Source organism: Hyla sarda, chromosome 11 (genome assembly GCF_029499605.1).
Source record: "Hyla sarda isolate aHylSar1 chromosome 11, aHylSar1.hap1, whole genome shotgun sequence".
NCBI classification, from domain to species: domain Eukaryota; kingdom Metazoa; phylum Chordata; class Amphibia; order Anura; family Hylidae; genus Hyla; species Hyla sarda.
This window is the reverse complement of record NC_079199.1, coordinates 33,242,557-33,268,065: the sequence shown is the minus strand read 5'-3', so window position 1 is coordinate 33,268,065 and position 25,509 is coordinate 33,242,557. Positions and strand designations below refer to the sequence as shown.

The following is a 25,509-nucleotide window of genomic DNA, read 5'->3' as shown; positions in this document are numbered from 1 at the left end:
TGGTAGCCCTATGTGTGTAGTGAGTTTTGGAGGCGGGGTCGCGTGCCGGCGTAACAGTGACGCGCTGTCCCGCCTCCAAAACTCACTACACACAAAGGGCTGCTTGGTGGGTGCATGTAGTTATCATTTTTTTAAAGTAGTAAAATAAAATAAAACCTATATAAATTAGGTATCCTTGTAACCATATGGACCTACAGAATAAAGATAAGGTGTCATTTGCATTGAAAAGTGCACTACGTACAATCGAAAGCCCCCAAAATTTACCAAATGGTGTTTTCTTTTTTTTTTGTGGTGAAATGATTGATGTAATTACAAAGTAAAATTGGTGGTGCCAAAAACAAGCCCCCATATGGGTCTGTAGGTGGAAAATTTTAAGTGTTAAATGCATAAATGGGACCAGCAGCAGTCTGGTCCCTGAATCCATATAGCGGAACAATAGAGAGAGAGTGATTAGTATGATAATACTCCCCATTTAAATCTTTTAGTCAGATGTTTCTATGTTATACTGAACAAAATTAAAAGCATTTCTAGAGTTTAAGCCCTTGCTGCAAATGGACGTTCATTAACGTCCATCTTTGGCTCCCAAGGTATGACGCGCTTAGCAGGTGAGTGTGCATCATACTCGGTGGGTCCCGGTTGCTATAAGCAACCGGGACACACTGCTAATGCCGGACATCGCCGATCGGGCTGATGTCCTGCATTTACCCCCTTTAGACGTGGCGATCAAACTTGATCTCTGCGTCTAAAACTAAAGTAAACATTGCCGGTTAGCTCGGTGGTGCTGTCTTGACCACCGCGGTGAAATTGTGGCATCCCAAATAGCTTGCAGGATGCGAGGAGGATCCTTACCTGCCTCCTCTCTGTCCGATCGCCGAATGACTGCTCTGTGCCTGAGATCCAAGCAGGAACAGTAAAGCGGCAGAAACACTGATCAATGCTATGCTATGGCATAGCATTCATCAGTGCTGGCAATCAGTGTATTGCATGTTATAGTCCCCTATGGGAGCTTTAACGTTGCAAAAAAATAAAAAATGAGAAAAAAAGTAAATAAAGATCATTTAACCCCTCCCCTTTTCCCATAAAAAAAAAAAGTGTAAATAAAAATAAACATATGTGGTATCGTCGCGTACGTAAGTGTCTGAACTATAAAAGTATATAGTTAATTAAACCTCATGGTCAATGGTGTACGCGCAAAAAAAATTCCAAAATAGCATATTTTTGGTCACTTTTTATATAATTAAAAAATGAATAAAAACGATCAAAATGTCTGATCAATACAAAAATTGTACCGCTAAAAACTTCAGATCATGATGCAATAAATGAGCCCTCATACCGGCCCATATGTAGAAAAATAAAAACGTTATCGGGGTAAGAAGATGACAATTTTAAGCATACTACGTTTCTTTCATGTAGTTTTGATTTTTTCCAGTAGTACGACAAAATCAAACCTATATAAATAGGATATCATTTTAATCGTATGGACCTACAGAATAAAGATAAGGTGTTATTTTTACCGAAAAATTTACTGCCTAGAAACAGAAGCCCCCAAAAAGTTTTTTCTTCAATTTTGTTGCACAATTTTTTTTTGTTTGGCCATAGATTTTTGGGTAAAATGACTGATGGCACTACAATGTAGAATTGGTGGTGCAAAAAATAAGCCATCATATGGATTTTTAGGTGCAAAATTGAAAGGGTTATGATTTTTAAAAGGTAAGGAGGAAAAAATTAAAGTGTAAAAACGGAAAAACACTCGGTCCTTAAGGGGTTAAAGTTTTTCTGACAAATGCATCAACTTTATGCAATTATTTACAGCATTGACCCTTCTTATTCAAGACTTCTGCAATTCGCCCTGGTATGCTAGATATCAGCTTCTGGGCCAAATCCAGACTGATGACCTCCCATTCTTACCAAATCATTGCTTGGAGTTTATTACAATTTTAGTGTTTTTTGTTTGTCCATCTACTCTTTGAGAATTGAGCACATGTTCTCACTGGGATTGAGATTTAGGAATTTCCTCGCCATGGACCCAAAATGTGATTGTTTTGTTTTCAGATCCACTTCTTTATCACTTTTGCTTTGTGACATTGTGCTCCATCATGCTAGAAAGAGCATTGTTCATCACCAAATTGCTCCTGAATCATTGGGAGAAGTTGCTCTTTGAGGATGTTTAGATACCAATCTTTATTCATGACATGTTCCAAGGCAAAATTGTAGTTGAGCCCACTCCCTTGGATGAAAGCAAATTCACACATGAATGATTTCAGGATGCTTTAATGTTGGCATTACACAGGAGTCATACTTCCACAGTGTCCCTTATTTCCCATAATGGGGTGCATTGGTCTACATGGGCCGTTTATTTGCTAACAATCTGGTTACCGTATATACTCGAGTATAAGCCGACCCGAATATAAGCCGAGGCCCCTAATTTCACCCCAAAAACCCAGGAAAAGTTATTGACTTGACTATAAGCCTAGGGTGGGAAATACATCATCCCCCCATGTCATCATCCCCCCCCCTGTCATCATCCAGACCCCCATCATTAACACCCTCATCATCATCACCCTGTCATCATCCCCCCTTCATCATCACTGCCTGTCATCATCCCCCCCTTCATCATCCCCCTGCCATCATCCCCCCCCCTTCATCATCCCCCCTTCATCCTCATCCCCCTGTCATCATCCCACATCCCCCTTCATCATCCCCTTGTCATCATCCCACCCCCCTTCATCATCACCACATGTCATCAGCCCACCCCCCCTTCATCATCCCCTTGTCATCCCACCCACCCTTCATCATCACCACATGTCATCAGCCCACCCCCCCTTCATCATCCCCTTGTCATCATCCCACTCACCCTTCATCATCACCACATGTCATCAGCCCACCCCCCCCCCCCCCTTAATCATCACCACATGTCATCAGCCATTGGCTGTCCGGGCTTGCTGGGAGTTGTAGTTTTGAAACATCTGGGGGTCCGCAGGTTGAAGACCACTGCGGCCTTCGACATCATACACCCCCCCCCCAACCCCCTTTAGTTTTGTACTCACCTCCGCTCGGCGGGACATTAGGGTGCGCTGGTCCTGGCCATCTGTGCTGCAGGGACCATCCGGTGGGGAGGGATAGTCGTTCCGGGCTGTCTGTCTTTACCGGGGGGGCCTCTTCTCCGCGCTTCGGGCCCGGAATAGAGACGTTGCCTTGACGACGACGCACAGGGACGTTGCTCATGAACGTCCCTGTGCGTCGACGTCAAGGCAATGTGACTATTCCGGGGCCGGGGCTGAAGCGCGGAGAAGAGGCCTCCGCGGTAAAGATGGACAGCCCAGAACGACTATCCCTCCCCACCGGACGGTCCCTGCAGCACAGATGGCCCGCACCAGCGCACCCTAACGTCCCGCCGAGCGGTGGTGAGTACAAAACTAAAGGGGGTGAGAGGGGGGGGGGGCTGGTTGATGTCGAAGGCCGCAGTGGTCTTCAACCTGCGGACCTCCAGATGTTTCAAAACTACAACTCCCAGCAAGCCCAGACAGCCGATGGCTGCCCGGGCTTGCTGGGAGTTGTAGTTTTGAAACATCTGGAGGTCCGCAGGTTGAAGACCACTGAGGGCGGAGACTTCACTCGAGTATAAGCCGAGGGGGGTGTTTTCAGCATGAAAAATCGTGCTGAAAAACTCGGCTTATACTCGTGTATATACGGTGCACACTAATTTGCATATTGAGCACTATGCAATATTGTTTTTATTATCTATTACATTGCATTTATGTATAAGGCCAACATGATTATTAAAGGGGTTATCCAGGAAAAAACTTTTTTTTCATATATCAACTGGCTCCAGAAAGTTAAACAAATTTGTAAATTACTTCTATTAAAAAATCTTAATCCTTTCAGTACTTATGAGCTTCTGAAGTAAAGGTTGTTCTTTTCTGTCTAAGTGCTCTCTGATGACAGCTATCTCGGGAACTGCCCAGTTTAGAAGCAAATCCCCATAGCAAACCTCTTCTAAACTGGGCATTTCCCGAGATACGTGTCATCAGAGAGCACTTAGACAGAAAAGAACAACCTTAACTTCAGAAGCTCATAAGTACTGAAAGGATTAAGATTTTTTAATAGAAGTAATTTACAAATCTGTTTAACTTTGTAAAACCAGTTGATATATATATATATATATATATATATATAAGTTTTTTTTCCCTGGAATACCCCTTTAATAGAAAACACAGTCTCTCTTGTGAATGTTGTCATTGGTGGGATTTGCGGTGCAATGGTGCTGACCACTGTGCCATTTATAGGGTTTATGTAGATATGAATTATGTCTCTAAGATCATCCATGCTGTAAGGACAGAAATTCATTGCATGTTTCATTCCTTATTCTTATGGTTCCAATAAATACCTTTTTACTTGTTATAACTGACTGGTCGTATTAGTGAAGAACATGGAAGCCATTAACTACTTAAGGACATGCGCCGTAAATGTATGGCGCTGCATAGTATCACTTTGCACACAGCACCATACATTTATGGTGCGGCTGTGACGCGAGCGCAGGAGCTGTGCTCGCTTCCTTCCAGGTGGCTGTCAGCAGCCGCGGACCTGCCGGTAATGGCAGAAATTAGCGATCGCGCTGATGTCTGCCATTAACCCCTCAGATGCCGTGATCAATGCAAATCAAGGCATCTGCAGCAGTGCGACACTTAAAATGGCTGATTTGATCGCCCTCGGCACTGCCGCAGGGATCAGATCAGCCAAGATGGCGGACGGAGGTCCCCTCACCTGCCTCAGTCCTTCTCCCAGGGTCTTCCACACTGATCTGCCTTCCAGCAGACCAGAGCAGAAGATCGCCGATAATACTGATCGGGGCTATGCCCTGTACATAGCACTGAACAGTATTAGCAATCTAATGATTGCTATAAATAGTACCCTATGGGGACTATAAAAGTGAAAAATAAATGTAAAAAAAAGTGATTTTTTTTAAAGCCCCTCTCCCAATAAAGTTTTAAACCACCACTTTTCCCCACTTTAATACACAAAAGCGTAAAAAAAGATAAATAATAAACATATTTGGTATCGTCGCATGTGTAAATGTCCAATCTATAAAGATATAATGTTAATGATCCCCTACGGTGAACAGCGTAAACGTAAAAAAAAAAAAAAAAAGGCCCAAATTTCCGCTTTTTGGTCACATCATACTGCAAAAATTTTTAATAAAAAGCGATCAAAAAGTCACATATGTGCAAACATGACACTAAAACAAACTACAGATCTTGGTGCAAAAAGTTAGATCTGACGCATCCCTGAATACGGAAAAATAAGAAAGTTAAGGCTTTAGAGTAGGGCAATTTTAAACGTACTGACTTTGTAAATAAAAAGTTTGAGATTATTTAAAAGCAGTACAATAATAGAAATGTATGTAACCATGGGTATTATTTTTATTGTATTGACCCAGAAAATAAAGAAAATATGTAATTTTTACCATAAAGTGTACAGCGTAAAAACGGACCCCCCCCCCCCCCCCCAAATTAGCAAAATTATGAATTTCGTTTACATTTCCTTACATAAATAATAATTTTTGGGGTTTACCATACATTTTAGGGTAAAATGAGTGACGTCATTACAAAGTACTTCTGGCCACGCAGAAAACAAGCCCACATATGGGTCTGTGAATGGAAATATAAAAGAGTTATGGATTTTAGAAGACGAGGAGGAAAAAACTAAAATGCAAAACTAAAATTGGCTGTGTCCTTAAGGTAAAACTGGGCTGTGTCCTTAAGGGGTTAAGGATACAGGGCGTACCTGTGCCCCCGTGGGAATTTCGGTCCCCGCTGCGCGCTGGGCGGGTACCAGACCGGGATGCCTGCTGAAATCATTTCCCCCCCATATTGGCGAACGCCGCAAATCGTCGGTCAATGCAGACCGGTGATTTGCGGCGATTCTGGGTTAATCGGGTCTCTGATGACCCGGAAAAAAAGGGTGAATGGGGCTGTCTGAGACAACCCCATTCACCCTTACCCAGCAGGAGTGAGGGGGCATAGGAATGACCGACCAATCACTAAACTGCTGGGTGACGATCGGGGCTGGCGGGGTCTCTTACCTCTCCCTGGCTCGGTGCGGGTCCCCTCAGGAGCGGCAGCGGTGGTGACAGGAACGGTGGCAGCAGCAGTGGCGGTCTTGGCAGCAGGATACAGCAGGAGGTAAGGCCTGTTCCCCTCCTGCTGCTGCTTAGCAACAACTCTCAGAATGCACAGCCAAAAGGCATGCTGGGAGTTGTAGTTTTGCAACAGCTGGAGTTCCAACTACAACTCCCTGTGCATGCTAGTCTATGCATGCTGGGGGCTGTAGTTATGCAACAGCTGGAGGCACATTTTTCTATGAAAAAGAATGCATCCAGCTGTTGCATAACTATAACTACCAGCATGCACAGACAGCCGAAGGGCATGCTGGGAGTTGTAGAATTGTGCCTTCAACTGTTGCAAAACTACAACTCTCAGCATGCCCTTCCACTGTCAATGCTTGCCGAGTGTTGCAGTTTTACAACAGCTGGAGACACATTGGTTGTGAAACAGAGTTTGTGTCCTAACTCAGTGTTTCGCAACCAGTGTGCCTCCAGCTGTTGCAAAAATACAACTCCCAACATGCACTGAGAGACTGTACATGCTGGGAGTTCTAGTTTTGCAACAGCTGGAGGCACACTGGTTGCGAAACACTGAGGTAAGTAACAAACTCAGTGTTTCTCAACCAATGTACCTCCAGCTGTTGCATAACTACAACACTCCGCATGTATGGTCTGCCAGTGCATGCTGGGAGTTGTAGTTCTGCAACAGCTGGAGGTCCCCCCCCCCTCCCCACATGGGCAGGGATTTACAGCCAGGGCCGGATCATCATTGGTGCTCATGGAGCGCCTGCTCCCGGCCCCGGGCCCGAAAGGGGCCCCCGTCACAAAAATCTTTTTAGGACACAAGGATGTCCCTGTTATCTCACTGCGGCCCCGCGTGCGCCCATAGAAGAGCAGCGAGGAGGACGCACGCATGGTAAGTCCCCAGCACGTTATCTTCAGTGTTCCGACCACCGCTCCTCTAAGGGTCCTGGGACCTACTGCTATGGTCCATAGGCCATAGCAGTAGATCATGACCCCGGACTGGAGGAGAGGTGGTCGGAACATTGAAGTGGGGCAGTAAACAGGCATACAGCCTCCAGCCATACACTGTATATGGCTGAAGGCTGTATGTCTGAGGGGGAACTGTACTGAACCTAATGTGGGGAACTATACTGCACCTAATGTGGGGAACTATACTGCACCTAATGTGGGGGAACTGTACTGCTCCTAATGTGGGGGAACTATACTGCACCTAATGTAGGGAACTATACTGCCAACCTAATGTAGGTGAACTGTACTGCACCTTATGTGGGGGAACTGTACTGCACCTAATGTGGGGCACTATACTGCACCTAATGTGGGTAACTGTACTGCACCTAATGTGGGGGAACTATACTGCACCTAATGTGGGGGAACTGTGCTGCACCTAATGTGGGGGAACTATACTGCACCTAATGTGGGGGAACTGTACTGTTCCCCTAATGTGGGGGAACTGTACTGCACCCCTAATGTAGGGGAACTATACTGCACCCCTAATGTGTGTGTGTGTGTGTGTGGGGGGGGGGGGGGGACATATACCTTCCATGCAGATGGACGAACATCTGCCTTCTGCAATTTTTGAACAAGCTCTGAACTGGTGTTGAACTGATCCCCCAGCTGAATCACATTTAGGACATAATTTATTTGCTGGACTTTCCTCATTGAACCTTTCCTTAAAGGTCTTAACAATCCAATAAATAGTTGAAAAGTTCCTCTCACCTAATAAACTGTTCTCAACTACCTCAGGCTATGTTCCCTAACTACTCTTAACACCCCTCCAGCCCTTAAAACTATTTCAGAGCTTTAAAAAGCTGTATATCTTTCTTCATGCTCGCATAGTGCAATTTCCCAGCAAAAGAAAGTGGGTGTTTCCCAGCAGGCATGACATCACTGAAGTCTGCTGGGGGATAACTTCTGCCCTCACATTGTTGCAGTGCTGTGATGAATAGAAGACCTCAGACTCTGTGCATGTTTGTCTGTGTTGCCATCAGTGAGGCTCTCCTGCAGGTTTCAGTCTGTGTGGCTTTCTGTGAGAAACTGTGGAGCTTTCACTTTCTTTGCAGCTGACAATCAAGCTAAGTGCAGAGAAACACTTCCTGAGTTCAGACTCCTGCCAGGTCGGAAGGAGACCGAACTCACTGTATTAATTGTGGCAGGAAAAAGAACAGAGCCACCTAGTGGCTGTTTTTTATATTACATTTTAAACAAATGTATGTTGATAATTTTAGGAGCAAGTGAATGGGAAAGTGTCTGCTAATTGCACAAGGAACACTACATGTATATTAAAAGTTTTATTTGGTGACAGGTACTCTTTAAATCTTTTTGATGTAGTGCAGTGATGACCACATGTGTTTCCTTGAAAGTAATCATGGTTAACAGAAGAGGACCAGATTTATCATCCTAAGGGTATGTTCACACTGGAATCTCCGCTCGCAGACTTCCACGCGTGGAGATTCCGTCTGGCGGCCGCCGCTGAAAATACTTCGGTGGTAGGACTGCGCTGCACTGCGCCGTCACTATTGACGGCTATTCAGTGCTTGCGGAATTCCAAGCAAAGAAAGAACATGTTCTTTCTTTGCGCTGAGCAATTACAGCGGCGGAATTGTCTGCCGCTGAAATTTCTCAGTGTGAACGGGTGTCGCGGAAGACACATTCACACTGATGCTAATGTTTACTGCGTGGAATTCCGCTCACGGAATTCCGCGGGAATTCCGCAGTGTGAACATACCCTAAGACAAAATGATTCCAAATTTTTGTCTCAGTCAGATATAGACCAATTGAGCGGTGATTAGTTGCTATGTGTCTGAGACATAAATCTGACAGATTGATAAATCTGGGTGATTGTAAGAATCTCATCATTTATAAAGCAACCAGTCTGCTCTGATAATTCAATCAGTATGACAGGGATATCAGCTGCCTTGTCCTCTTTAACACTTTCTCCGGAGTTAATGAGAAGATCACTGAAATGATGTTAGCAGGTCATTTTGTGGCAGGCTGAACTTCAGTATAAATAGATTTTTTTGTAAGTTAATTATCATGGCAATGAATGACTTTGCAATTGGTACTATAATTACTGAAGCGGCATTTTAAAAAAGCTAAATTTGAGTCAATCTCAATCAAAACTTTTGGCCACAACTGTAGACAGGTCAGTGGGTGTATGGTCTTAAATTATCATCATTTTTTTTTTCAGTCTAATGCAACAAAGACCATCTGCTTTTAGAGAAAATCTTATTTTTTTTTTTTGGGTGTGGGCTGTCATGTTGGCAGTTCTTCACCCCCGTCTCCTTCCACCATATCATATTCTACCATTTCCTGACCCCAGAGGCTATGAGAATATGTACATGAAACATTATTCTTTATAGCAGTCCAGTGAACAAATATGTCACTTTTGATGTTGTTTTGGTGGATAACGTATTCTTTCCAAATGTTAAAGGGGTATTCCAGGGAAAAAAACTTTTTTTTTATATCAACTGGCTCCAGAAAGTTAAACACATTTGTAAATTACTTTTATTAAAAAATCTTAATCCTTCCAATAATTATCAGCTGCTGAAGTTGAGTTGTGTCATGTCATCTGCTAGCCTGCTAATACTAATCGTGCAGTGCCCAAAAAGCCATTTAGGGGTCTTCGGGTTTTCTGCTGCTTTCATTTGATTGGAGCTATTCATTCTCTGTGATTAACTTTACTTAAGGGGTACTCCACACCTAGACATCTTATCTCCTATCCGGTGGCCGGACCCGCCATTGATTTTTAACATAGGAAATATAGTATATGCCATTGTAAGTGCCCAAGTGCTGAATAAATGCAGACTAGTAGCAACTTGGAAATGAAACAATTTCCGCTGATTTCTGCTGATTGTTGTGGTATACTGACATCTGCTGGTATTATTAGGTTAGCAAAATTCTGCATACTGCAGCATCTTTGAGAGAAACAAACGAACGTAAAATCATAAGAAATACCTTACCAGGAGTTTTAAAGAGGCCACACAATTCTGGGGTAGGGATATCTCATTAAGAATCCTTAGGGCTACACGGCATGACATGTGACACGACAACATATCACATCCATGTCGTGCAATTAAAATATTTCGTGCAACTTTTTGTTGCGTAGCTATATTACAATTGTAAAATTGTCTGTAAAAAACATTCAAATTGCAAGCGATTTGCCTTGAGGATGATAGGGGCAAAGTTTATGTGCCTTGTGACCCGTGACCAATACAGGAAGACTTTAAAGGAATACTCTCGGATAGGGGTTTCTTTTTATTAAAATGTATCATTCTGTCAGGTATATAAAAAAAAAAAAATACATCTACTTATCTTCTGCCGCTCACCTGGTGCCTTCATTGTTCCACTGCAGTGTCCAATGCACTCCTCTTCCGGGTTCCCTGTGGTCAACATGTCATGCTGGGGCCTAGCAATCGCTGACCTCTGTGATGTCCCATCTCAGCCTATGATTGTTGGGTGGCTGGGCGGCCTCGGTCTTTTTTCTGGTGCTTGGGCTCAATTCATCAGATTACCGCACAGCCAATCACTGGCCGACATGAGAGCACTGCGGCTAGAAGTATGAGGTATTGACCACAAGGAACCCAGAAGAGGAGTACAACGGGAACCACAGAGGAACACGGAGGAACTGGGGGAGCAGCAAGAGATTAGTAGATGTTTATTTTTCTATACCTGACAGAATTATTAATTTGAACCCTCTCCCCATCTTGGAGTACTTCTTTAAGGGGTACTCCACTGGAAACCTTTTTTTTTTTTTTTTTTTTTTTTTTTTTTAAATCAACTGGTGCCAGAAAGTTAAACAGATTTGTAAATTACTTCTATTAAAACAAAACACAACTTTTTCAAAGAACAAAGAAATTGAGCACCCACCTCCAATTTGCAGACACAGATGCAACTTTTATTGAGACTCACAGATTACAGGACACATCAGAACATCGGCGGGAGGGCAGGTGGATGGAAGACACAAGCGGGGGGTATTCTCACATCTCAGCGGGAAAAGGCGGGTGTTTCTGACTTTTATTATGGAAGGGGTTAAATGATCTTTATTAACACCTTATTTTCACATTTTTTTTGCAGTGCTATAACTCCTATAGGGAGCTATAACACTGCACACACTGATCTTATACTCTGATCACTGCCTGGCAACAGCCGGGCATTGATCAGTGTTATCGTAGCTCGACCGCTCCTACCTGAATCACAGGCACGGAGCAGTCATTCGTCGATCAGACATCGAGGAGGCAGGTAGGGATCCTATAGCTGTCATGCAAGCTGTTGGGGACACCACGATTTCATCGCGGCGGTCCTGAACAGCTCCACTGAGGTGACACCCAGGTCACTAACCCCGACACGGCTCGACCACACAGGTAGCTGGGCAAGACGAGGTACCAGAGGATGAGGCAGAAGCGTAGGCAAACTTAGCAGGAGGTCAAGGCAGGTGGCAAAGTTGCGTAGTCAAATAACATAGCAGGAAGGTCTGGATACACAAGAAGAGGCAAACAGGCAAAAGGAACGCTTAATCTCAGGCTAGGGGCACTGAATATCTGTCAGGAAAGTGGGGGAGGAGCTGGCATAAATAACATATGGGATGGACCAGACACCAATTAGTGGTGTGCAGGCCCTTAGAGAAGGTTCCGCGTGCACCCTAGGAGGCGGGGGCATGCATGCCGGGCTTCAGGAGGTAAGCAACGGGCCGCGATTCGCATGCGGTCACGTGCTGCAATGCAAATCGCTGTCCCAGTGGGAGCGAGAGACGGTGGGTGCTCACGGCCGGGTTGTGGGACTGGAGCGCTCACTGTGACCTTTTGGTCTCCCCCTCTTTTTTTAAAAAAAAATTTGTGGATAAGGTCATGGTCTAAAATATTGTCCTGTGGCTCCCAAGACCTTTCCTCCAGGCCAACTTCTTCTAAATCAACTAGGAAGAAGCATTTACCTCTGATAAACTTAAAGTCCAGAATTTCTTTAACAACATAAACATCAGAGGTACCTAAGATGGGAGTAGGTGAGATGTTTTTATTTGAAAAGCGGTTGTGGATCACAGGTTTCAAGAGGGAGACATGGTAAGAATTCAGGATCCGGAGTGAGGATGGCAGATGGAGAGAATAGGCCACAGGGTTTAGACTTTTCTTGATTTTATAAAGGACCAAGATAGCGATGGCCCAGTTTAAAACTGGGTACCTTAAAGCAGATATACTTTGAAGACAGCCAGACTCTATCACCAGGAGAGAACTCGTGAGGAGATCGCCTTTTATTGTCCGACTTCATACGTAAAGTGGCATACAATAGAGATTGACGAGACTTCTGCCAGATGGTAAAGAAATTTCGCTCTTGCTCATCAACCACAGGAACTCCGGAGGAAGAGGACAAGGGAAGAGGAGAACGAGGATGAAGCCCATAAACCACAAAGAACGGTGATGACCCAGAGGATTCAGGTCCCTATGATTGTATGAGAACTCTGCCCAAGGGAGTAGATCTACCCAGTCATCTTGATGAGAAGAAATGAAATGATGGAGATAATCTCCTAAAACCTGATTCAGCCTCTCGACCTGTCCATTGGATTGGGGATGGTATGCTAAGGAAAAATTCTATTTAACTTGGAGACTAGAGCAGAGAGCTCTCCAGAACTTGGAGACGAATTGAACACCTCAGTCGGAGACAATATGAGAATGTAATCCAAGAAGGCGTAAAATATGGCAAAGGAATAGCGTGGCAAGCTGCAGTGCTGATGGTAAACCTGCTAGAGGCACAAAATGGGCCATTTTAGAGACTCGGTCCACAACAACCCAAATGACCGTATTGCCGCCAGAAGAAGGAAGTTCAGTAATAAAGTCCATAGCAATATCGGTCCAAGGCTGCTGTGGCACTGGTAAAGACTGTAGTAGACCAGCAGGGTTGGAACGGGTGGTCTTGTCCCGTGCACAGATAGAACAAGAACGGACAAAATCAACAAGATCCTGCTTTAAAGTGGGCCACCAGTACTGTCGGGAGATGAGCTGCAAGGATTTACGTATTCTGGCATGACCAGCTAGAAGAGAGGAATTACTCCATTTCAGGACTCAGAGTCTTAAACGAGGAGGTACGTAAGTATTCCCAGGAGGCAAGTGCTGAAGACATGCTGGCGCTGCAGAGATGAGACGATCAGGAGGAATAATATGTTGAGGATGGGACTCCTGGTCTTGCACATCTGAGGATCTGGACAGAGCGTCAGCATGAAGATTCTTCTCAGCAAGGTGAGAGTGGATAAAGAAATCAAATCTGGAGAAGAACAGAGACCAACGAGCCTGTTGGGGGTTGAGACGATGGGCAGACTGGAGATAGAGCAAGTTCTTGTGGTCTGAATGGATAATTAGCGGATGTACAGAGCCTTCCAAGAGGTGACGCCATTCTTCTAAGGCCAATTTTATGGCCAAGAGCTCACAATCTCTGATAGTGTAATTTCTCTCCGCAGGTGAGAAGGTCTTTGAGAAGAATCTGCAGGTTACAGTTCTTCCCTTAGAAGATTTTTCCGTTAAGACTGCACCTGCTCCAACCGAAGAAGCATATACTTCTAAGATAAATGGCTTGCTGGGATCAGGTCTAGATAAAACAGGAGCAGAAGTGAAGGCAGACTTTAACTGTTTGAAAGCTTCTTCAGCCCCTGGAGTCCAGACCCTAGGATTAGCAGTCTTCTTAGTAAGCAAAACGATGGGAGCAACCAAGGTGGAGTAGTGAGGAATAAACTGCCGATAATAATTAGCAAAGCCAAGTGTCACGGTTCGGCTGGCAGGAGGTGGATCCTCTGTGCCAGAGAGGGATTGGCGTGGACCGTGCTAGTGGACCGGTTCTAAGTTACTACTGGTATTCACCAGAGCCCGCCGCAAAGCGGGATGGTCTTGCAGCGGCGGTAGTAACCAGGTCGTATCCACTAGCAACGGCTCAACCTCTCTGACTGCTGAAGATAGGCGCGGTACAAGGGAGTAGACAAGAGCAAGGTCGGACGTAGCAGAAGGTCGGGGCAGGCAGCAAGGATCGTAGTCAGGGGCAACGGCAGGAGGTCTGGAACACAGGCTAGGAACACACTAGGAAACGCTTTCACTGGCACAATGGCAACAAGATCCGGCGAGGGAGTGCAGGGGAAGTGAGGTATACATAGGGAGTGCACAGGTGAACACACTAATTAGAACAACTGCGCCAATCAGTGGCGCAGTGGCCCTTTAAATCGCAGAGACCCGGCACGCGCGCGCCCTAGGGAGCGAGGCCACGCGCGCCGGGACAGGACCGACGGAGAGCGAGTCAGGTACGGGAGCCGGGGTGCGCATCGCGAGCGGGCGCCACCCGCATCGCGAATCGCATCCCGGCTGGAGGCGGTATCGCAGCGCACCCGGTCAGTGGATCTGACCGGGGCGCTGCAGTAGCGAGGATGTGGCGAGCGCTCCGGGGAGGAGCGGGGACCCGGAGCGCTCGGCGTAACAGTACCCCCCCCTTGGGTCTCCCCCTCTTCTTGGAGCCTGAGAACCTGAGGACCAGACTTTTGTCTAGGATGTTGTCCTCAGGTTCCCAGGATCTCTCTTCAGGACCACAGCCCTCCCAATCGACCAAGAAAATTTTTTTTCCTCTGACCGTCTTGGAGGCCAGTATCTCCTTTACGGAGAAAATGTCAGAGGTACCGGAAACAGGAGTGGGAGAAACAAGTTTGGGAGAGAAACGGTTGATGATGAGTGGTTTAAGAAGAGAGACATGAAAGGCATTAGGAATACGAAGAGAAGGAGGAAGAAGAAGTTTGTAAGAGACAGGATTAATTTGGCACAAGATTTTGAAAGGACCAAGATAGCGTGGTCCCAGTTTGTAGCTGGGGACACGGAAGCGGACATATTTAGCGGAGAGCCATACCTTGTCTCCGGGAGAAAAAATGGGGGGAGCTCTTCTTTTCTTATCGGCAAACTTTTTCATGCGAGATGAAGCCTGTAAAAGAGAATTTTGGGTCTCTTTCCATATGGTGGAAAGATCACGAGTCACTTCATCCACAGCGGGCAGACCAGAGGGCAAGGGAGTAGGGAGGGGGGGAAGAGGGTGACGGCCGTACACCACGAAAAATGGGGATTTAGAAGAAGATTCAGAGACTCTGAAGTTGTACGAGAATTCGGCCCATGGTAGAAGATCTGCCCAGTCATCCTGGCGGGAGGAAACAAAATGCCGTAAATAGTCACCCAGGACCTGGTTAATTCTTTCTACTTGCCCATTGGATTGAGGATGATAAGCAGAAGAGAAGTTTAATTTAATCTTGAGTTGTTTACAGAGGGCCCTCCAGAATTTTGACACGAATTGGACGCCTCTATCCGAGACGATCTGCGTGGGCAAACCGTGAAGACGAAAAATGTGTACAAAAAATTGTTTTGCCAACTGAGGCGCTGAAGGAAGACCAGGAAGAGGAATAAAATGTGCCATCTTGGAAAATCGATCAACGACCACCCAAACAACAGTGTTGCCACGGGATGGGGGTAAGTCTGTAATAAAGTCCATACCAATCAGAGACCAAGGCTGTTCGGGGACAGGCAGAGGATGAAGGAGACCAGCAGGCTTCTGGCGAGGAGTCTTATCCCGGGCACAGACAGTACAGGCCCGCACAAAATCAACAACATCCGTCTCCAGAGTCGGCCACCAATAGAAGCGAGAGATGAGTTGCAAAGACTTTTTGATGCCCGCATGGCCAGCGAGGTGGGAGGAGTGACCCCATTTGAGAATCCCGAGACGTTGGCGTGGAGAAACGAAGGTCTTCCCTGGAGGAGTTTGCCTGATGGAGGCTGGAGAAGTGGAGATCAGACAGTCAGGAGGAATGATGTGTTGCGGAGAGACCTCTACTTCCGAAGCATCCGAGGAACGAGAGAGAGCATCGGCCCTAATGTTCTTGTCGGCAGGGCGAAAATGAATTTCAAAGTTAAAACGGGCAAAGAACAAAGACCACCTGGCCTGGCAAGGATTCAGCCGTTGGGCAGACTGGAGATAGGATAGATTCTTGTGGTCGGTGTAAATGATAACTGGAAATTTTGATCCCTCCAGCAGATGCCTCCATTCCTCAAGTGCCAATTTAATGGCCAGTAGTTCTCGATCCCCGATGGAGTAGTTCCTCTCCGCCGGAGAGAAGGTCCTAGAAAAAAAACCACAAGTAACAGCATGCCCGGAAGAATTTTTTTGTAGAAGGACCGCTCCAGCTCCCACAGAGGAGGCATCAACCTCCAATAGGAAGGGTTTAGATGGGTCAGGTCTGGAGAGCACGGGAGCAGAAGAAAAGGCAGACTTGAGCCGTTTAAATGCGTCTTCCGCTTGAGGAGACCAGGACTTAGGATTGGCATTCTTCTTGGTTAAAGCCACGATAGGAGCCACAATAGTGGAAAAATGTGGAATAAATTGTCTGTAATAATTGGCGAACCCCAAAAAACGTTGGATAGCACGGAGTCCGGAGGGGCGTGGCCAATCTAAGACGGCAGAGAGTTTATCTGGGTCCATTTGTAGTCCCTGGCCAGAGACCAAGTATCCTAGGAAAGGAAGAGATTGACATTCAAACAGACATTTCTCCATTTTGGCATAAAGTTGATTGTCTCGAAGTCTCTGAAGAACCATGCGGACATGCTGGCGATGTTCTTCTAAGTTGGCAGAAAAAATCAGAATATCGTCCAGATACACAACAACACAGGAATATAAGAGATCACGAAAAATTTCATTAACAAAGTCTTGGAAGACGGCAGGGGCGTTGCACAGGCCAAAGGGCATGACTAGATACTCAAAGTGTCCATCTCTGGTGTTAAATGCAGTTTTCCATTCGTCCCCCTCCCTGATGCGGATGAGATTATAAGCACCTCTTAAGTCCAGTTTGGTAAAGATGTGGGCACCTTGAAGACGATCAAAGAGTTCTGAGATAAGAGGTAGGGGGTAGCGGTTCTTTACCGTGATTTTATTAAGTCCGCGGTAATCAATGCAAGGACGTAGGGAGCCATCTTTTTTGGACACAAAGAAAAATCCATCTCCGGCAGGAGAGGAGGATTTGCGGATAAACCCCTTTTTTAAATTTTCCTGGATGTATTCAGACATAGCAAGAGTCTCTGGGGCGGACAGAGGATAAATTCTGCCCCGGGGTGGAGTAGTGCCCGGGAGGAGGTCAATAGGACAGTCATAAGGCCTGTGAGGAGGTAAAGTCTCAGCTTGTTTTTTGCAAAATACGTCTGCATAGTCCATATAAGCCTTAGGGAGACCGGTTACAGGGGGACCCACAGGGTCACGGCAGGGAGTTCTGGAAACCGGTTTAAGACAGTCCTTGAAACAAGAAGTACCCCAGCTCTTGATCTCTCCTGTGGACCAATCAAGGGTTGGGGAATGGCGTTGAAGCCACGGTAGTCCAAGGAGAATTTCGGAAGTGCAATTGGAGAGGACCAAAAACTCAATTTTTTCGTGATGAGGTCCGATGCACATTAGGAGGGGTTCCGTGCGGTAACGCACGGCACAGTCCAATCTTTCATTGTTAACACAATTGATGTAGAGGGGTCTGGCGAGACTGGTCACTGGGATGTTGAACCTGTTGATGAGAGAGGCCAAAATAAAATTTCCTGCAGATCCGGAATCCAAGAAGGCCTTAGTGGAGAAGGAGAAGGTAGAGGCAGATATCCGCACAGGCACAGTAAGGCGTGGAGAAGCAGAGTTAACATCAAGAACTGTCTCACCTTTGTGCGGAGTCAGCGTACGTCTTTCCAGGCGGGGAGGACGGATAGGACAATCCTTCAGGAAGTGTTCGGTACCGGCACAGTACAGGCAAAGATTCTCCATGCGGCGTCGTGTCCTCTCTTGAGGTGTCAAGCGAGACCGGTCAACTTGCATAGCCTCCACGGCGGGAGGCACAGGAACGGATTGCAGAGGACCAGAGGAGAGAGGAGCCGAGGAGAAAAAACGCCTCGTGCGAACAAAGTCCATATCCTGGCGGAGCTCCTGACGCCTTTCGGAAAAACGCATGTCAATGCGAGTGGCTAGATGAATGAGTTCATGCAGGTTAGCAGGAATTTCTCGTGCGGCCAGAACATCTTTAATGTTGCTGGATAGGCCTTTTTTAAAGGTCGCGCAGAGGGCCTCATTATTCCAGGATAATTCGGAAGCAAGAGTACGGAATTGGATGGCGTACTCGCCAACGGAAGAATTACCCTGGACCAGGTTCAGCAGGGCAGTCTCAGCAGAAGAGGCTCGGGCAGGTTCCTCAAAGACACTTCGAATTTCCGAGAAGAAGGAGTGTACAGAGGCAGTGACGGGGTCATTGCGGTCCCAGAGCGGTGTGGCCCATGACAGAGCTTTCCCAGACAGAAGGCTGACTACGAAAGCCACCTTAGACCTTTCAGTAGGAAACTGGTCCGACATCATCTCCAAGTGCAGGGAACATTGCGAAAGAAAGCCACGGCAAAACTTAGAGTCCCCATCAAATTTATCCGGCAAGGATAGTCGTAGGCCGGAAGCGGCCACTCGCTGCGGAGGAGGTGCAGGAGCTGGCGGAGGAGATGATTGCTGGAGCTGTGGTAGTAGCTGCTGTAGCATCACGGTCAGTTGAGACAGCTGATGGCCTTGTTGCGCTATCTGTTGCGACTGCTGGGCGACCACCGTGGTGAGGTCGGCGACAACTGGCAGTGGAACTTCAGCGGGATCCATGGCCGGATCTACTGTCACGGTTCGGCTGGCAGGAGGTGGATCCTCTGTGCCAGAGAGGGATTGGCGTGGACCATGCTAGTGGACCGGTTCTAAGTTACTACTGGTATTCACCAGAGCCCGCCGCAAAGCGGGATGGTCTTGCAGCGGCGGTAGTAACCAGGTCGTATCCACTAGCAACGGCTCAACCTCTCTGACTGCTGAAGATAGGCGCGGTACAAGGGAGTAGACAAGAGCAAGGTCGGACGTAGCAGAAGGTCGGGGCAGGCAGCAAGGATCGTAGTCAGGGGCAACGGCAGGAGGTCTGGAACACAGGCTAGGAACACACTAGGAAACGCTTTCACTGGCACAATGGCAACAAGATCCGGCGAGGGAGTGCAGGGGAAGTGAGGTATACATAGGGAGTGCACAGGTGAACACACTAATTAGAACAACTGCGCCAATCAGTGGCGCAGTGGCCCTTTAAATCGCAGAGACCCGGCGGGCGCGCGCCCTAGGGAGCGAGGCCGCGCGCGCCGGGACAGGACCGACGGAGAGCGAGTCAGGTACGGGAGCCGGGGTGCGCATCGCGAGCGGGCGCCACCCGCATCGCGAATCGCATCCCGGCTGGAGGCGGTATCGCAGCGCACCCGGTCAGTGGATCTGACCGGGGCGCTGCAGTAGCGAGGATGTGGCGAGCGCTCCGGGGAGGAGCGGGGACCCGGAGCGCTCGGCGTAACACCAAGGAAGCGCTGTATAGCTTTCAAACAAGTGGGGCTTGACCAATCCAGAACTGCGGACAACTTGTTGGGATCCATTTGAATACCTTGACTGGTGACAATATACCTCAGGAATGGAAGGCGGTTTTTTTCAATGGTACACTTCTCAAGTTTATCATAGAGATGATTTTCTCGGAGACACTGTAATACTCGACGGAGATGTAGGCGATGAGACTGGACATTGGGCGAATAGATGAGTATGTCGTCCAAGTAGACAACGACACAGGAGTATAGAAGGTCACGAAAAATGTCATTGACGAACTCCTGGAAGACTGCTGGAGCATTACAAACATTACATTACAAGATACTCAAAATGTGCATCACGAGTATTGAACTCAGTCTTCCATTCATCCCCATGCGAATCAAATTATAGGTCCCTCGTAGGTCGAGTTTGGAGAAGATCTTAGCACCACGTAGACGATCAAATAACTCAGAGATCAATGGAAGTGGATAGTGTTTTTTTACAGTAATTTTATTCAGGCTGCGGTAATCGATGCAAGGTCACAAGGATCCATCTTTTTTCTCCACAATGAAGAATCCGGCTCTAGCAGGAGAGGATGGCTTTCTGATAAAACCTTTCTTTGGATTTTCTTGTATATAGTTAGACATGGCCTGAGTTTCTGGAACAGACAAGGGGTAAATTCTGCCCCGAGGAGGTGTGGTTCCAGGCAATAAGTCGGTAGGACAATTGTAAGGACGATGTGAAGGTAAAACTTCAGCTTGTTTCTCACTGAGGATGTCAGCAAAATCCTGAAGAAAAGATGGCAGAACGGGTACGAAATTAAATGGCGTACTCACCCACAGAGGAATTGCCCTGCGAAAGATTGAGCAGTGCCTTCTCAGCGGAGGAGGCTCTGGCTGGTTCTTCAAAGACGCCCTGAAATTCCATCAGGAAAGCCTGGAGATTGGTTGTGAGAGCATCACTGCGGTCCCAAAGCGGAGTTGCCCAGGTTCAAGCCCTTCCTGTTAGGAGACTGATGACGAAAGCCACCTTTGCTCGTTCCGTAGGGAACTGTTCCGCCATGAGTTCAATGTGCATGGAGCACTGAGTCACGAAACCACGACAAGACTTGGGATCCCCCTCATATTTCTCTGGAAGAGACAAGCGGAGATTCGTTGCGGAAGAGACTGCAGCAGTGGGAGGCAGCACTGGAGCAGTAGGAGGCTGAGGCTGTTGCGGCTGTTGTTGAGCGTGTAGCAACTGCTGCATCATGGCGGATAACTGGCTCAACTGCTGTGCCTGCTGGGCCAACTGCTGTGACTGGAGCACCACGATAGAAGCGATTGGTCATCTGGCAGAGGAACCCCAGCGGGATCCATGGCCGGATCTTTCTGTTAAGATGCTGGATGTGGATCCTACTAACCTGTGTGGTGATGACCCGGACTGTATCGGGGAGCGGAGTCGAAGGTGCCACTGGTCTTCACCAGAGCCCGCCGCAAGGCAGGATGGGCTTGCTGCGGCAGGTGACACTCAGGTCGCTACCCCCGACACGACTCGACCACACATGTAGATGGTCAAGAAGAGGTACCAGAGGATGAGGCAGAAGCGTAGTCAAACTTAGCAGGAGGTCAAGGCAGGCGGCAAAAGTGTGTAGTCAAATAAAGTAGCTGGAAGGTCTGGATAAACAGGAAGAAGTAAACAGGTAAAAGGAATGCTTAATCTCAGGCTAGGGGCACTGAAGATCCGTCAGGGAAGGCGGCGGGCGCTCACGGTCAGGGTGCGGGACCGGAGCGCTCGCTGTGACACAGTACCACCTACAAAAAATCTAAGTAGACAAATCACCAAGTTCAGAGGATGTTCACCCCTGTGTTCTAAAGGAATTAAGTAATGTAATAGACAGACCCCTATTTTTAATATTCAAGGACTCTATAGTGACAGGGACGGTTCCCCAGGATTGGCGCATAGCAAATATGTGCCAATATTTAAAAAGGGGTCAAAAGGTGACCCTGGGAATTATAGGCCTGTTAGTGTAACATCTGTTGTATGTAAATTGTTTGAGGGCTTTCTAAGAGATGCTATTTTGGAGTATCTTGATAAAACATAAACGTATGACTCCATATCTGCATGGCTTTATGAGGGATCAGTCCTGTCAAACTAACCTGATCAGCTTTTATGAGGAGGTAATTCTACCGCTGTACAAATCACTAGTCAGACCACACATAGAATACTGTGTACAGTAATGGGCACCAGTGTACAAGAAAGATATAGTGGAGCTGGGCAGGGTTCAAAGATGGGCAACCAGGGTAATACAGGGAATGGGAGGACTACAGTACCCAGAAAGATTATCAGAATTAGGGTTATTTAGTTTAGAAAAAAGAAGGCTTAGGGGCGACCTAATAACTATGTATGAATATATCAGGGGACCGTACAGAGATCTCTCCCATGATCTATTCATACCCAGGACTGTATCTATAACAAGGGGGCATCCTCTACGTCTAGAGGAAAGAAGGTTTCTACACCAGCACAGACCGGGGTTCTTTACTGTAATTGCAGTGAGACTGTGGAATTCTCTGCCTGAGGAGGTGGTCATGGGGAACTCTGTAATTGAGTTCAAAAGGGGTCTGGAGGCATTTTTGGAGAGTAATAACATTGCTGGCTAGGGATTCTAGATTTACAGGGACAGAAGGTTGATCTAGAGATTTATTCTGATGCCATATTTGGAGTCGGGAAGGAATTTTTACCTCTAAGATGAGGGTTTTTTGCCTTCCTTCAACTCAGTAGGGACTCATTAGGGTTATAGGTTGAACTTGATGGACTGTGGTCTTTTTTCAATCTTATGAACTATATTATGATCCATAGGAATTTCTTTGCTTTTTGTATTTCCTTTCTGTCTGACCACAGTGCTCTCTGCTGACACCTCTGTCCATTTTAGGAACTGTCCAGAGTAGGAGCAAATCCCCAAAGAAAACCTATCAAGCACTGGACAGTTCCTGACATAGACAGAGGTGCCAGTAGAGAGCACTGTGGTCAGACAGAAAGGAAATTCAAAAAGAAAAGAACTTCCTGTGAATCATACAGCAGCTGATAAGGAAGGATTATGATTTTTTAATGGAAGTAATTTACCAATCTGTACAACTTTCTGGCACCAGTTGATTAGAAAAAAAAATGTTTTCCACTGGAGTATCCCTTTAAAGAAGCATGCCAGGGTTTGGTTTTTTTTTTTGTCTGTATCATACACACTCACTATCACTCGTCCTACAACTTAATTTTTTTACTCCAGCGCAGCTGCATCTTTGTATTTCATTACTCTAACTTGGTCATGTGATCACCAGTCGTACTCTTTAAATCTTCCAGTGCCTAATGGTAACAACAGTATTTCAGTTCTGGGTCATCAATACCTACCAGATCCCTCCTATTAGCTCCCAGACCCTTCCCATCCAGATCTGTATACTCTATGAGATCAGGGCGGCATAGTGGCTCAGTGGTTAGCATTGCGTTATTTCTGTTTTTGCCATGATTTTCCCAACATTGTGGTATACATGGTGATACTGTACCTCAACTGTGCAAATCACGAAGACATTTTGCACACATTTGTACTGCATTTTGGCAGTTTTTGTTGTGATTTTCCCAAATTGCTTTCAAAAATAGCCAAACTGCAAAAATGCTAAAAATGTTTGAATAATGCAGTACAAATTCAACCTAAAGACTTCAAATATTTATAAAACACCTATTGTAATAATAGGTCATACCACTTTCCCCTTACGGCAATAAAACACACTTTGAATATGACAATGGAAAGTTACATGTAGTGTGACACCAACCTACTTCTGAGTCTAATAAGTTCTCCTAGGCGACCTCCAGGTCTAGTTGCCTGACAGGTGCAATGATCAAACACCACACCTCCCCACATCTAAAGCATGCGATTGTTTCGCCTAGCGCTCCGGGTCCCCGCTCCTCCCCGGAGCGCTCACGGCGTCTCTCTCCCCGCAGCGCCCCGGTCAGTCCCGCTGACCGGGAGCGCTGCACTGTCATGGCCGTCGGGGATGCGATTCGCACAGCGGGACGCGCCCGCTCGCGAATCGCATCCCAGGTCACTTACCCGTCCCGGTCCCCTGCTGTCATGTGCTGGCGCGCGCGGCTCCGCTCTCTAGGGCGCGCGCGCGCCAGCTCTCTGAGACTTAAAGGGCCAGTGCACCAATGATTGGTGCCTGGCCCAATTAGCTTAATTGGCTCCCACCTGCTCCCAGACTATATCTGCTCACTGCCCCTGCACTCCCTTGCCGGATCTTGTTGCCTTGTGCCAGTGAAAGCGTTTAGTGTTGTCCAAGCCTGTGTTACCTGAACCCTTGCTATCCATCTTGACTACGAACCTTGCCGCCTGCCCCCGACCTTCTGCTACGTCTGACCTTGCCTCTGCCTAGTCCTTCTGTCCCACGCCTTCTCAGCAGTCAGCGAGGTTAAGCCGTTGCTAGTGGATACGACCTGGTTGCTACTGCCGCAGCAAGACCATCCCGCTTTGCGGCGGGCTCTGGTGAACACCAGTAGCCTCTTAGAACCGGTCCACCAGCACGGTCCACGCCAATCCCTCGCTGACACAGAGGATCCACTACCTGTAAGCCGAATCGTGACAGTAGATCCGGCCATGGATCCCGCTGAGGTGCCGCTGCCAAGTCTCGCTGACCTTCCCACGGTGGTCGCTCAGCAATCGCAGCAGATTGCCCAACAAGGACAGCAGCTGTCGCAGTTGACCGCCATGTTACAGCAACTTCTGCCTCTGCTACAGCAGCAACCATCTCCTCCGCCAGCTCCTGCACCTCCTCCGCAGCGAGTGGCCGCTCCTAGCCTCCGCTTGTCCCTGCCGGACAAATTTGATGGGGACTCTAAACTCTGCCGTGGATTTTTGTCTCAGTGTTCCCTGCATATGGAGATGTTGTCGGACTTGTTTCCTACAGAACGGTCTAAGGTGGCGTTCGTAGTAAGCCTTCTTTCAGGAAAGGCCTTGTCTTGGGCCACACCGCTCTGGGACCGCAATGATCCTGCCACAGCCACAGTCCAGTCCTTCTTCGCTGAAGTCCGGAGTGTCTTCGAGGAGCCAGCCCGAGCTTCTTCTGCCGAGACTGCCCTGTTGAACCTGGTCCAGGGTAATTCTTCAGTGGGCGAGCACGCCATCCAATTTCGTACTCTTGCTTCCGAGTTATCATGGAATAACGAGGCTCTCTGCGCGACCTTTAAAAAAGGCCTATCCAGTCGCATCAAGGATGTGCTGGCCGCACGAGAGATTCCTGCCAACCTGCAAGAACTCATCCATTTGGCTACCCGCATTGACATGCGTTTTTCTGAGCGACACCAAGAGCTCCGCCAGGAAAAAGACTTAGATCTCTGGGCACCTCTCCCACCGTATCCGTTGCAATCTACGCCTGGGCCTCCCACCGAGGAGGCCATGCAAGTGGATCGGTCTCGCCTGACCCAGGAAGAGAGGAATCGCCGTAGGGAAGAAAATCTCTGTCTTTACTGTGCCAGTACCGAGCATTTCTTGGTGGATTGCCCTATCCGTCCTCCACGTCTGGGAAACGCACGCACGCACCCAGCTCACGTGGGTGTGGCGTCTCTTGGTTCTAAGTCTGCTTCTCCACGTCTCACGGTGCCCGTGCGGATTTCTCCTTCAGCCAACTCCTCCCTCTCAGCCGTGGCCTGCTTGGACTCTGGTGCCTCTGGTAATTTTATTTTGGAGTCGTTTGTGAATAAATTCAGCATCCCGGTGACCCGTCTCGTCAAGCCGCTCTACATTTCCGCGGTCAACGGAGTCAGATTGGATTGCACCGTGCGTTACCGCACAGAACCCCTCCTGATGTCTATTGGACCCCACCACGAAAGGATTGAGTTATTCGTCCTTCCCAACTGTACCTCTGAGGTCCTCCTCGGTCTGCCATGGCTCCGGCTTCATTCTCCCACCCTTGATTGGACCACCGGGGAGATCAAGAACTGGGACTCTGCCTGCCATAGGAAGTGCCTCTCCCCCCCTCCCAGCCCCGTCA

General features: G+C 47.5%; 1 protein-coding gene across 4 annotated transcripts in view; it reads left to right on the top strand.

The window, feature by feature from the left end:
- FNTB (farnesyltransferase, CAAX box, beta) overlaps window positions 1-25,509 on the top strand; it is a 393,966-nt gene that overhangs the window by 243,544 nt on the left and 124,913 nt on the right. The window contains exon 1 of one of the 4 annotated variants that reach the window (XM_056546789.1): window positions 20,859-21,008. The exons of the other annotated variants lie outside the window; for them this stretch is intronic. Coding sequence (XP_056402764.1) covers window positions 20,874-21,008 — 135 coding nt within the window. The 5' untranslated portion in view covers window positions 20,859-20,873. Of the gene's footprint in view, window positions 1-20,858; window positions 21,009-25,509 lie in introns of those variants that run through there. 4 annotated transcript variants of the gene reach the window in all.